The following is a 12046-nucleotide window of genomic DNA, read 5'->3' on the forward strand; positions in this document are numbered from 1 at the left end:
TATTATCATTGTTAAAAATTCAGTCTCCCTCCTAGTGAAGTTTTGCTTTTAGTATTTAATGCCTGAAGCCAAAGCAATTTCTGTCCTTGGGTCAGGTCTCCCTGAGGTCTGGAGAGGGAGTGTCCGTTCACCAGGAAATAGTTTTCCATGTGGCTTCGGACTGTATTCCCTGACGGAGGTTTTATCTTATCTGGAGTTGGGGGAATGGCTGAGGCAGGCACCCTCCCGAGGCCCCCAGGGAGCAGAGGCACCGTCCCCAGGCAGTCAGCTCAGCCAGGCGCTGGGTCACTCTAGGAGTCCTGCTGAGCAAAAGACCGGTGGGACTTGGAACAGCCTGAGACCAGAGCCGTTGTTCTCTGCAGCCGCATGACCCGAGAAATGCCAGCGTCCTTCGGTCCTAACCCTCCATAACTGAGTGGGTGCTTCAGGGGGCTGGGAGGGGGCTGAGCAGACCCAAAGCTGCCTTGTTCCTTCGCCACCCGTCTCCTGGAAAAGGCCCAGCCAGCCGTGCCCGCCAACAGCTCACTGCATGCTACACACGTGCACCCAGAACTGAGATGCCCTTTCAGGGAGCCCCACCCACCAGCACTGGAGTCTCTTCACGTTCATTCTGCTCTCGCATCCAAGTGTGGTTGGTGCAAGCATTCTGGGGGTGTTCAATCCCGGGACCCCAACACCTGTGCATGAACAAGGCCCATCTTCCCCAGGTTCTCAACTCTGACCCCCATTCTACGACCACCCACAATGCACTGGCTCTATCTCTTACCAGTGGCCCCTCCTCCCATCCTTTCACCCGACCTGGGGCCGCACATGCACCTTTCGGATCCTTTGTCCAATCTTGCACCCCGCAGCTCTGCTTCTCCATTCTTGACCCCCCGATACCTGCATCCCTAACCAACCATCCATCCTCCATCCCCAACCAGATCTAAAGCTGCACACCCTGGCACCAGACTCCCTAACTCTCTCCCAAAGGAAGGTCTACGCTGCTTTTCAAACCGGGGTCACCCCCATGAGTGGGTCCCACACTCATGAGGGGATGGCAACCAACATTCAAAGGAGAAGGAGAATCAGAGCAGCACAGATCGGCGTGCGTCACCCGCGTGAGGGTAAGTGTGTCTGTTCCAAGGCTCGACGTAAAATCTATCCCTCACTGTGGGCCACAGCCCTGAAAGTCCCTGGGCTCCCAGCGAAGCAGGCAAAACACCGAAGACGAAGACGCACTATTATTGAAAGCGCAGGGGGTGAGAGGTGGTTAGAGAAATTTGCATGAGTATGGAGGTTCCAGGAGCCCTGCATCCCTCGGTGAGGGCGACAGGGGTGTGTACGTGGGGCGCACTTTCTCCTGACCTTGCAGGAGGCAGGCACGGGAACGTCTGTACAAACAGCCAACACTCTGACTCAAACTTGTCTATCAATCAAAGACTGAAATCTTAATTTGCCGCCATCAGAATCAGAAGAACTTAAAAGGACGATGGATCCGCCAGAGAACTTTTCACCCAGCTTCAAAGGCTCCTTCGCCAGCCCATAAAACCCAGCCCGGAGGACAGGTCCGAGGGGCGTGGGGTCCGGCCAAAGTTTGGAAACCTGCAGCCTCTTCAGTCAGATCCTGGGGCGGGACGGAGCTCGGGCCGCGTCCATGGAGAGTGGGTCCCAGGGGATGCGCCCTCGGCCTCGGGCAGGCGTGGCCACGCTTGGCGTTACTGGCAGTAGAAGGTGAGCACGTTCTCCTGGTTCCCTCGGATCAGGATGACGGGCGGGCGGAGGTCCTGGGACAGCGTCTCCAGCCAGGCCATGTACAGCGAGCTCGGGCACTTCCCCTTCCTCCCGATGGGCAAGGTGCTGGGGGGCAGGGGAAAGGCAGACGAGGAATGACCCAGGGGCCTTCCGCACGCGGCCCAGCTCGCGGTTGGCTTTCTGAACGGCAACGCTGTTTAGTGACCCCTTCCAAGCCCTTCTTCCCGGCCACCCCAGAATGACCTGTCACCCTCCCTAGAAGCAGGACTCTAAGTGTACTTCCGGCCGTGGAGCATTTCTGAACGAAGCCATGGCCTGTAAGGCACCACGATCTGGTCCCCACCAGCCTCCTGGATCTTACCTGCTCCCACCCTCAGCCTTGCTCGCAGCCCTAGAGCACGGCGGCTTTCTGATCACCCCTGGACAAAATGGCAAGCCTACTCCTGCCCCAGGGCCTTTGCACCTGCTGCTCTCTCTACCTGGCAGGCAGCGCCCCCAGCTCTTTATCTGGTTGACTCCTTTGAATCATTTAGATCCTGGCTCAAGTGCACCTGCTTCCCTGGTCACCCCTCTCCCCCACCCCCCCCTGCAGAGCAGTTCTCCCAGCTCTCTCACATCACCCTGTGTCATTGTCTCCACAGCACTTCACACTCTCAAAACCCTCTTTTCATTCATTCATTCATTCATTCATTCATTGTCTGTCTCCCTGCACTAGAATGGATGTTCACTCAAGCAGGCGGGTCTGTCCTATTCACTCCCCTTTCTCCTGCACCTAGAACACGGTCCGATCTGTTGGGATGTTAAGTGGGTGATCCCACCCCTCAGGCCACTCCAATCAGGCCAGCCTTGCCTCTCCAGCCACACACCTGCCTGCGGCCACAACATGACACCTTCACACACGTGTCCTTGTCCTGCCCTATAGGTGAGGCCCTGGGAGCAGGTCTCCGCCCTCGCCCTGGGAGGGCTCCTGGTCCCAACTGCAAAGCTGTGCAAATAACTCGCTGCTCAGGGAGGCTGGTCCGCCATATTCTCATGGCTGTTTCAGGCAGTGACTCTTTTACCGTCTTGAGATTCCAAAAAGGCATCGTGGTGCCACAGCTGCCCTGCTCTCGGCGCTGGGAGAAGCCGGCGTCTCACAGAGCCAGCTGGGTTACAGGAAGTGGGGGCCCCAGCACCGTACGTGGGACTGCGCACCTGCAGGTTTTATTTCAGCTGAACCTCAAAACAACCCTGGGGAGAAAGCAGGGCCCACAGCTGGGGACACGGGGCAGAAAGGATGGGGCCGCGTGACGCTGGCGTCAGAGAAGCCTTCTGAGTCGTGGCGTTGTCACGCCATCAGCCATGTGGCTTTAACAGATGGCTCGCTGCCCGAGCCGCGTTCTCTGCCCTCGAGCGAGGACACACACAGCTCCCTCCTGGGGTGTCTGCGAGCCCCGAGGAAGACTAGCACACCGAGGGCCCCTCGCCAGCGGCTCATCCCATCAGCAGCTGTTCTCATCACTTGTTATTATTGACCAAGCTGGTGAGTGGCGGAGCTGGGACTTGACCCAAAGTCCTGGGACCGCCCACCCCAGCTGCCTCGGCTCCCTGCAACCCCCACTTCTCTGAGAAGGCGAATTGAGGCCCCTAAACAGCTGCCCCTTATTTAAAACTCCACCCTCAAGAGCTTCACTTGGGCCTGGCTGGTGTGGCTCGGTGGTTGAACGTTGACCTATGAACCAGGAGGTCCCGGTTCGACTCCCAGTCAGGGCACATGCCTGGGTTGCGGGCCCAATCCCCAGTGTGGGGCGTGCAGGAGGTGGCCTACCAATGATTCTCTCTCATCATTAATGATTCTCTCTCATCATTGATGTTTCTCTCTCTCTCCCTCTCCCTTCCTCTCTGAAATCAATAAAAAAATAAAAAATAAAGCTTTACTTGGGACACTACCCTCTTTTAAAAAGCAAGTTCCCCAGGACTGGGGAAGGCAGGGGGAACAAGGACGTTTAGTTAGAATGAGTCTGTGACTGGTGACTCTCTGGGGAAAGGGAAGTGGGCATATTGAAACCGAACTTCCTGAGTTACATTATGCCAAAGGCTGCAATTGCCCTCTGGGGACCATCACATCATTTTCAGGCACTAAATTCAGAAACCTCCAAGGCCATGAGGGGAGGGGACCGGTGGCTGCGTCTCAGGGGGGGGGACACCCCTCATTCCTGCGGGGCCAGCGCCAGTCGCTGACACGCCAGTCCAGCTCGCAGGATGTGTGCGTGTTAAGCTACTAATCTTTAGAAAAAAGGCCACTCTGGGGCAAGGGGCTTTTTGTTCACAATTGCATCTCTTAGCCACAAAGAAAGGCAGCCTTGGATCTCAGCTACATGCAAAACCGGTGACCCTGCCTCAGAACCGGTGTCACAGCTTCATAGCCCAACCCCCGCTTCACAGCTGTGAGGCCCCAGGCAAGTTGCTTAACTTCTCTGAGGCTCAATGTCCTCATTTCCAAAGTGTGTGTGCGTGTGTGTCTGTGTATGTGTGTCTCTGTGTGTGTGCGTGCGTGTGTGTCGGGTGATTAAAATAGAGCCAGTTCGTAGAGTTTTGAAAATTAATCAGGCCCAATACCTTGAGTGTCTGACAGGCTCAATCAATGCATGCTGATTATTATTTTGATTATCACTATTGGGGTTTGAGGAGGGAGTCTTTATTGAAAAAAAGAAGAGTCTAGACCCCCAAGTTAGACCAGAAATAAGGTTGTCGATCCGGGCAGAGCTGGTCGGGCTGGTTATAGGGTGGTTCAGTGCAGGTTAAGCGGAACTGAAACACAGCCATAATCAGATAAACGACGGACTTGTAGGCAGCAAACAACCAGATTCTGCCTCACCCCTCGCTGGAGCATGGCCCATGCATCTGAGGATGCTGGGAAATGGGATTCTGTCATTTTACTGGGGCTTGGGGAATTTCTGTTTCCTCGGAAGTTCTGGAGAATGCGGGTTTCTGGAAGGAATGGAGGAATTTGCCATTTTCCAGGCCCCTGAAGGTGGGGCGGCAGTCTGGGTTGGAGATTAGTGATGCAAAAAAAGCAGTACGTGCTGTCCCAGAGGAGCGGCCGGCAGCCAACAGCCGGCCCCTGTGGGCAACAGCTGGAGCTGCCCCCGGGGGTGGGACGCTGTGTGCAGGCGGCTGCTCTGAGGCGACTGGACTCAATGTTCTTTGTATCGGCTAATCCCACAGAGGCTGGTGGGCAGGGCATGCTTTCCCCGTGGGGTCTGGGGGGTGAGGGGGGAGTAGGATGGGAGCGGTGCCAGCAGGTGGCAAATTAACCTGGAACCATAACAGGCCCGAGTGAAAGAAGTCATTTCAGGTAACTCTTTTCTATAATCAGGGAAACTGAGGCTCAGAGAAGGAGGGCCAATTGCAAAGACAAGTATTAGCCTGCTTCTCTGAACAGAGGTGGCAGTCATGGGGGGGGGGGGCATGCCCGCACACCCCAGCTGTCACACACCAGCTACCACACCCAAGGAGACGCTGGGGAGCTGTCCCAGCACGAAGCCAGTCCCACCTTGCACTGTGACCCAGGCTTCTCCCAGGCCAACCCTACCCTGGGGACATTCTCTGGAGACATACTGGCCAGAGGCTTGGAGATAAACCCAGCACTTTCCTCATTAAAGGAAGCATTTTCTTTGTACAAAAAAATCCATCTCCCTAAGAGCCCCAGGCAGTGTCGGGCGAGCCAGTTTCCCAGGCCTGCAAACTGCACCTTTGCACAACCCGTACTTCGAAGGGTCTCACGCTGGGTTTAACGCCCGCTGACACCATCCTGAGATTCCGAATGGGTTTTGAACAGAGGGCCCCCACATTGTCATTTTGCATCAGGCCCCTGATCCTGGTTTCAGGTAGGAAAAACAGGTTCCACAGGCTGCTGGCTGGCCTGCGGGATTCCCAGGGGGCTAGCCCCCCGGAAATGCAAGGAAGGCCAGTGTTCGCCTCTGAGCTGGGCCTCCCGGGGAGGGGACTCTGGTGGCATCGCTGGCCATGTCTTCCTCCGAGAGAGTAAAGCCACCGTGAGACCCTCTCTGTGCCATTGTCACCTCCCACTTACTCAGCCCTGGCCAGTGCCCACCAGAGGTGGTGGGTTACTGGACAGGCAGTGGCAACGGAAGCCCGAGGGCTGACCGGCTCAGAGCCTGGGCAGTGGGCTGGTGCGGCCTCTGCTCCTGTTGCCCAGACTTGGCACCGACATCCATTGGGGGTGGCCGGCGGCCAAAGAGGGCTGGGTGATTCCCAAACAAGCAGGAATCGATTTCCCTCTGGAATGACCTGGGTCCCCTTTGCCAAGACGAGTTCGGCAGGAAAAGGCGACAGGGAAGGGAAGAGCAGTGGTGAGGGGCGGCAGGGAGGCCTGGGACGGTTGAGGCCTCGGGTTGGGCCAGCTGGCCCTGACCATCCTGCGCTGTGAGCTGCCCCAAAGTAAATGATCTCAGGCCAGAGGGCAGGAGGAGGAGACAAGAGGGGTGGATCGGTTAACTGCCGGGCAAAACCAACAGACGCCTGGCACGCCCTGCGTGTGTGTGGGAACATCCGCTGACTGCCAGGAGCTCTGTCCACGTTTACCTAAAAGGGGGAGCCGCCAGGCGCCACCGTTGCCAGGAGCCTCTGCTTATTCACACGTGGACTTTCCCGTCTCTGCCCCCGGCCAGCCCACAGGCGCGGACACGTCTTCCTGTGGACGCTGTGGCCACCTTACTGCTTTCAGAGCCACCCAGATCTCTGTCCCTCCATTTGGTGTATAAGACGCTCAACTCCAGGACATGCTGGCTTTTCCGCCAGGCGCAGCCGCGGGGTTCAGACCCCCTGTCCCAGGACCTGGTTCTTTCTCCCTTTCCTCCTTCCTTCCCTCCTTATTTTTTAAAATATATTTTTATTGATTTCAGAGAGGAAAGGAGAGGGAGATAGAAACACTGATGATGAGAGAGAATCATGGATTGGCTGCCTCCTGCACACCCCACACTGGGGATTGAGCCCCGCAACCCAGGCATGTGCCCTGATTGGGAATGGAACCATGACCTCCTGGTTCATAGGTCAACGCTCAACCACTGAGCCATGCTGGCCGGCTCCTGCCTTTTTTTTTTTTTACTAGCAATAGCCCAATAAACCCTTTAAAAAAAAAAAAAAGACCTTCAGCCTGTGAAGTTAAGACTTCTGTTTAAGGCACTCGGGTGAGACTGTGGGCCCTTGCGTCTCACAGGGGAAGAAGGCTCAGGTCCCCAGCAGGGGCCACCCTCCCAAAGCCGCCACCCTGGGCCTCGGCGCCAGGCCCTCTCAGCTACTCACATGACCACGAGCGCGGCGTCTCGGGAGTAATCCAGCAGAATCTCATTCAGCCGCACCTGCCGCAGGGACTGGGCGAGGAAAAGCCACCGGTCACGTCCCACGTCCCCAGGAGCAGGCCCCACCCAGCCGGGGGCCTCTTCAACGTTTCAGACAGGATGTGTGCCTTGTCCCTATCCTTATCCGTTCTCCTGCCTCCGAGGAGGAAGCGGCCCTACTGTGCGAAGCCCTCCTGGGTTTCTCCTTGCCTGACCTTATGACCACGGCCAGGACAGAGGTGGGGGAGGGGGAGTTATGGGGGGAACCAGCTCACGTGGTGCTGGGACAGCTGATAGTTCAGCACAGAGAGGACTGAGCAAGGCACGCTGACTGCCTGGGCTCCTCTGTCTCCATCTGTGAAATGAGTATGAGGCCCGCCCCAGGGGAGTCTGGGGGAGATGGAGTGACATAGCCCACGAGCGTGCGGAGGCTCCTGATACGGTGGAACCGAGCAGGGGTGGGACGATCCTCCATGAGAGGGTCGGCGAGAGCTTCGTTTGGACTCTCGTCTTTTCCCAAGGAGCTGGGAGCTGTGTGTGCCTCTGGGCAGGAATCCCCAAAGCTTGTGTGGGGCCGGGGTGTGGGGGAGGCTCCCGCCCAGCCCAAGGCCTGTCTCCAAACCGTTCAGAAATGATTGGCACCCGAGTCTGGCAGGAGATGGACACCCATTTGAGAGAATGGAAAATTGAGGGAAGTGAATGAACCTAGGTCAGGGCCCCCGGACCTCCCACTACAGACATTAGGAGAGAGGAATTCTTGTGGGCACTGTCCTGTGGCCTGAAGGATGTTTAGCATCATCCCTGCCCTCCACTCACCAAGTGACAGCAGCAATCCCACCCCCGGGTGACAAACTGTGATCCCCGAGCCCCTGACCTCAGAACGGCCAGGGTGGCCACCACGCTCCTTCAGCCCTTAGGAAAGTCCTGAGGGCGCTGTCTGGGGAGGGGGCTGCCACGGCTTTGGCTGCATCTGGGGTGGGGCTACAGGCTAAGGGGAGGAGCCAGGCTGCTGGACAACTTCTCCCTTGGCCTCCCCACTTGTCTCAGAGTCCCCACGGGGCACAGAGTCTGGGGGAGAGAGGGAGACGGACTCCGGCCATCCATCGTCATGGTGAGGGGGACTCAAACTGGGCGGGAGGACCAGGATCTCAGGCCCGGGATGGCTGTGAGTTCCACAACCCACAACCGGGCACCCTTCAGCGCAGCCCAGTGACTGTGGCTGGAGGATGCCTCCAAGGCTGGGTGTGAGGGGGAGGGAAGCAGGGCTGGGGGCCAGGGGAGGGCGTTAAGGAAGCTCAGGACGCATGGGCCCAGGGTCCCAACCCACAAAAACGCCTGACACCCCTCCTGCCAGCGAGGCCCTTCTCCCTCTGCACCTTGACTCTATTCTTGTTCATCTCCTCATCCGAGATCTTCCAGGGGCAGTCCCGCCTCATCTCGGCCACGGTGGCCTCGTCCTTGAAGCCGTCATTCAGGCGGAAGGGCGCAATCATGTCCTCAAAGCGCTTGGTGCTGGGACAGAGCGAGCGGGGACACCAGGTAAGACGGCCTGATTTCCACGCACCAGTAAGAGCTTAAAGGGCACCTGACCCTGACCTGGGCCCTGGTCGGGCACCTGCAAGAGGCAACCAATCGATGTGCTTCTCTCACTTCAATGTTTCTCTCCGTCTTTCCCTCTCTCTCCCACTCTCTCTAAAAATCGTGGAAAAATATCCTGGGGTGAGAAGTAACAACAACAACAAAAACACAAAAAAAACACTCGCTCTGAGAAAAGCACCAGCGTCAGCTTTCGCCGGCCTCCGCCCAGGTGGCCTCCGCCCAGGTGTGCTTGGAAGGGAGAGGAGAGCTCCGATATGCAGAGGAAGGAACGCAAACGGGAAACTAAACACCTGCAAACCTCCTCCCTCCTCTTTCGTTCCATGAGCTCAGTCTAGGCGGGAGGACAGCGCCCCTGCCCTTGGCTCACCGGAGAGAAAGGGGCGATGGTAGAGGGGTCACAGGGCACAAGCCGCCCTTCTGCCTGGACCCCCACCCCCACCCCCGCCCCCACAGGACTCACTGCTCAGCCCGCGGCTTCTGGTTGATGTCAGGAAGGATGTGAACTTCCTGGAATCCCAGGCGGAACTTGCTCAGAAGAGAAATGATCCTGGAAGATGGAGATTTTTTTAAAAAATATTTCTTTTTATTGATTTCAGAGAGGAAGGGAGAGGGAGAGATAGAAACATCCATGATGAGAGAAAATCATCCCACAGGACTCACTGCTCAGCCCGCGGCTTCTGGTTGATGTCAGGAAGGATGTGAACTTCCTGGAATCCCAGGCGGAACTTGCTCAGAAGAGAAATGATCCTGGAAGATGGAGATTTTTTTAAAAAATATTTCTTTTTATTGATTTCAGAGAGGAAGGGAGAGGGAGAGATAGAAACATCCATGATGAGAGAAAATCATTGTCTGTCTCCCTCCTGCACGCCCCGCAGCTGGGGATCCAGCCGGCAACCCAGCATGTGCCCTGACCGGGAATCGAACCGTGACCTCCTGGTTCAAAGGTCGACGCTCAACCACTGAGCCTCGCCCGGGCAAGATGGAGATATTTTTTTTTATAATATAGAAATATTTTTCAATGTATCTATTCATTCCTCAAATTTTTATTGCTCGTCCGCTGAGGACACAGCAGTGAGCAAAACAAAGCAAATCCTGCCCTTGTGGAGTTTACATTCTAACCTGGCCGGGGAGTAGGGGAGCAGACGATAAATGCATTCTGATAAGGCAGGTCAGCTGATGACGAGTGACATGGAAAAGTAATTGGCCAGTACCTGTGACCAGCTCTGGGCTGCACACCTCACTTTTTTATGTGTCTACACATCTGATCAAAGAGGTGACCAATAAAACCAGGCAAATTAGCCAATGTCACCAGATTCTGGCTGGATGCCGGCACCTGCCATGCCCCCAGCCAGGCCCACCCTCTCTGCCTTAGGTAGGAGGGAAGCCTGGGTCCCCGAGCAGAGAGCCTTCCGCAGCGTCAGCCACAAAGTCGAGGAGAACTGTCGCTTATTCCATAGCATTTGCTGCCCCATCTCCTGGCCACTGCAGTCACTCGTGGCCTGGCCGTGGTGGCTCAGGGGTTGAGAGTGGACCTATGAACCAGGAGGTCACAGTTTGATTCCCAGTCAGGGCACATGCCCGGGTTGTGGGCTCGATCCCCAGTGGGGCGAGTGCAGGAGGCAGCCGATCAATGGTTCTCTTTCATTGTTGATGTTACTATCTCTCTCTCCCTCTCCCTTCCTCTCTGAAATCAATAAAAATAGGTTTAAAGTCACCTCTTGTTTCACCAGGGATGGCCACCCAAGCCTGACGGGGACATGGCCCTGCAGATTCTAAGCTCTGCCTCATTTCCCAGGAGGAGGGGTCTTTTCCATCCTTCATGTCACACAGGTTTCTCCCTGAGCAGATGTGTGATTTTAAAATATAACATCCCTCCCTGTCATGGTCGAGACAGGGGCATCTGCATCTTATCAAGGGACACCACCTGCTCCCCACTTACGCCTTCCTCTCCTCGTCCATCCTGTTGATCTGGCCGCCCACGAACACTCGGATCCTGCATTTGCTCCATCTCTTCTTGCGGCCGAGGAGGTAGGGGATGAGGAGGGTGAGGCCTGGCAAGGAGGGTCCCGGGAATCAAGAGGAAAATGCTCTCAGGGTGGAGCTCTCTCTGGGTTCGCACCAATTCCCATCTCCAGACCTCAGTTTGCCCATCTGTATAATGGGCATGCCGGAGTAAACCAGAGTGGCACACAGGGCTCTGTGGGCTCAGGTTTACTTGGCCTGCACCATGCTTTCAAATAAGTGAGCTGGCGTGTAATAATTGGGGGATTTCACTTAAAATCAGGATCTCGGGCATTTCTTGAAGATTGAACATTTGACCAGCGGGTGGGGGCCCTCAGCCCTCCCTGTCATCTCTCCTCACAAGGCCAAGGACCGGCTGTCACTTGTGACTGCGTAACCTTGGACAAATTATGTCACCACTCTGGGCCTCACTTTCTTTGTTTGTAAAGGGGGTTAATAATAGTTCCTACCAGGGGGCTGCATTGAGCATAAGTGCTCAGTCAAGGTGGCTGTCACTCAGAGAACATATTAGAGCAGAAACATCAGAGGTTGGGCCGATAGAGCTGAGTCATGGGTTTTAAGAAAAATGGGCGCGAGCGTATTTCTGTGGGTAGTCAGTATTCCTGAGCCTTCCTGGGCACCAGCCCCCCTTCCCCATGTATGCTGTGTGCTGCGACCCCTGAGGCCCATCGAGTCTGAAGGTTCCGGCTCACATTGACATGGCTCCTCCCTGTAAGTCCCCATTTATTTAACAGCTGAAAAGCTGGGGACCAAGAGAGGAGCCCGCCTAGGCTCCCCCAAGCCCAGGGGTGGGCCCAGGGGCCCCGGTCCCCCCTTTGCAGGGCTCTGAGGTCCCACCAGAGCCCGTGTCAAGAGCGGCCAGGAAGGGCGGATCAAGAGACAGAGGGCCTCAGAGGGAAGACGGCCGGGGAGAGCACGTGTGCCAGGGGAGAGCACATGTGTGTGTGTGTGTGTGCGCGTGTGTGCGCCCGTGTGTATGTGTGTGCGTGCGTGTGTGTGCAGGGGCGCTGACCTCCGTCGTCGAACAGCCAGTAGATGTCGATGGTCTTCTTGCCCTGCTCCGACTGGAAGATGGTGCTGGCCTGCTCCTCCCGCACCAGGGCCTCGGGGTCCACTGAGGAGCAGAGCGGAGGGGCGGTCACCCAGGGGCAGCTCATTCACACGCCCGAGTCTGCCTGCGACAGCTGCCCTGGGCGGTGGACTGGCTGTTGCGGGGCTGTGCACCCTGCTGAGGGCATGCCTGGGGGAAGGAGTGACCCAGAGCACCCCTAGCAGCCTCTCACAGATGCCCACAGGATGCCCTGGCTGTTGCACTGTGGGTACCCCTGCCTCCCCACAGCGTGGCGGGA

At 56.8% G+C, this 12046-nt stretch overlaps 1 protein-coding gene across 2 annotated transcripts in view; it reads right to left on the reverse strand.

The window, feature by feature from the left end:
• Window positions 1–35: 35 nt before the first annotated feature.
• SLC12A3 (solute carrier family 12 (sodium/chloride transporter), member 3) overlaps window positions 36–12046 on the reverse strand; it is a 28709-nt gene continuing 16698 nt past the window's right edge. For both annotated transcript variants that reach the window (XM_005873533.2, XM_005873532.2), the window contains exons 21-26: window positions 11710–11811; window positions 10615–10726; window positions 9336–9422; window positions 8453–8588; window positions 7042–7109; window positions 36–1839 (exon numbers count right to left, since the gene is read on the reverse strand). In XM_005873533.2, the coding sequence (XP_005873595.1) occupies window positions 1698–1839; window positions 7042–7109; window positions 8453–8588; window positions 9336–9422; window positions 10615–10726; window positions 11710–11811 (647 nt within the window). In that variant the 3' untranslated portion in view covers window positions 36–1697. The remainder of the gene's footprint in view (window positions 1840–7041; window positions 7110–8452; window positions 8589–9335; window positions 9423–10614; window positions 10727–11709; window positions 11812–12046) is intronic.

The sequence above is a fragment of the Myotis brandtii genome, unplaced genomic scaffold (assembly GCF_000412655.1).
Source record: "Myotis brandtii unplaced genomic scaffold, ASM41265v1 scaffold411, whole genome shotgun sequence".
Taxonomy (NCBI): domain Eukaryota; kingdom Metazoa; phylum Chordata; class Mammalia; order Chiroptera; family Vespertilionidae; genus Myotis; species Myotis brandtii.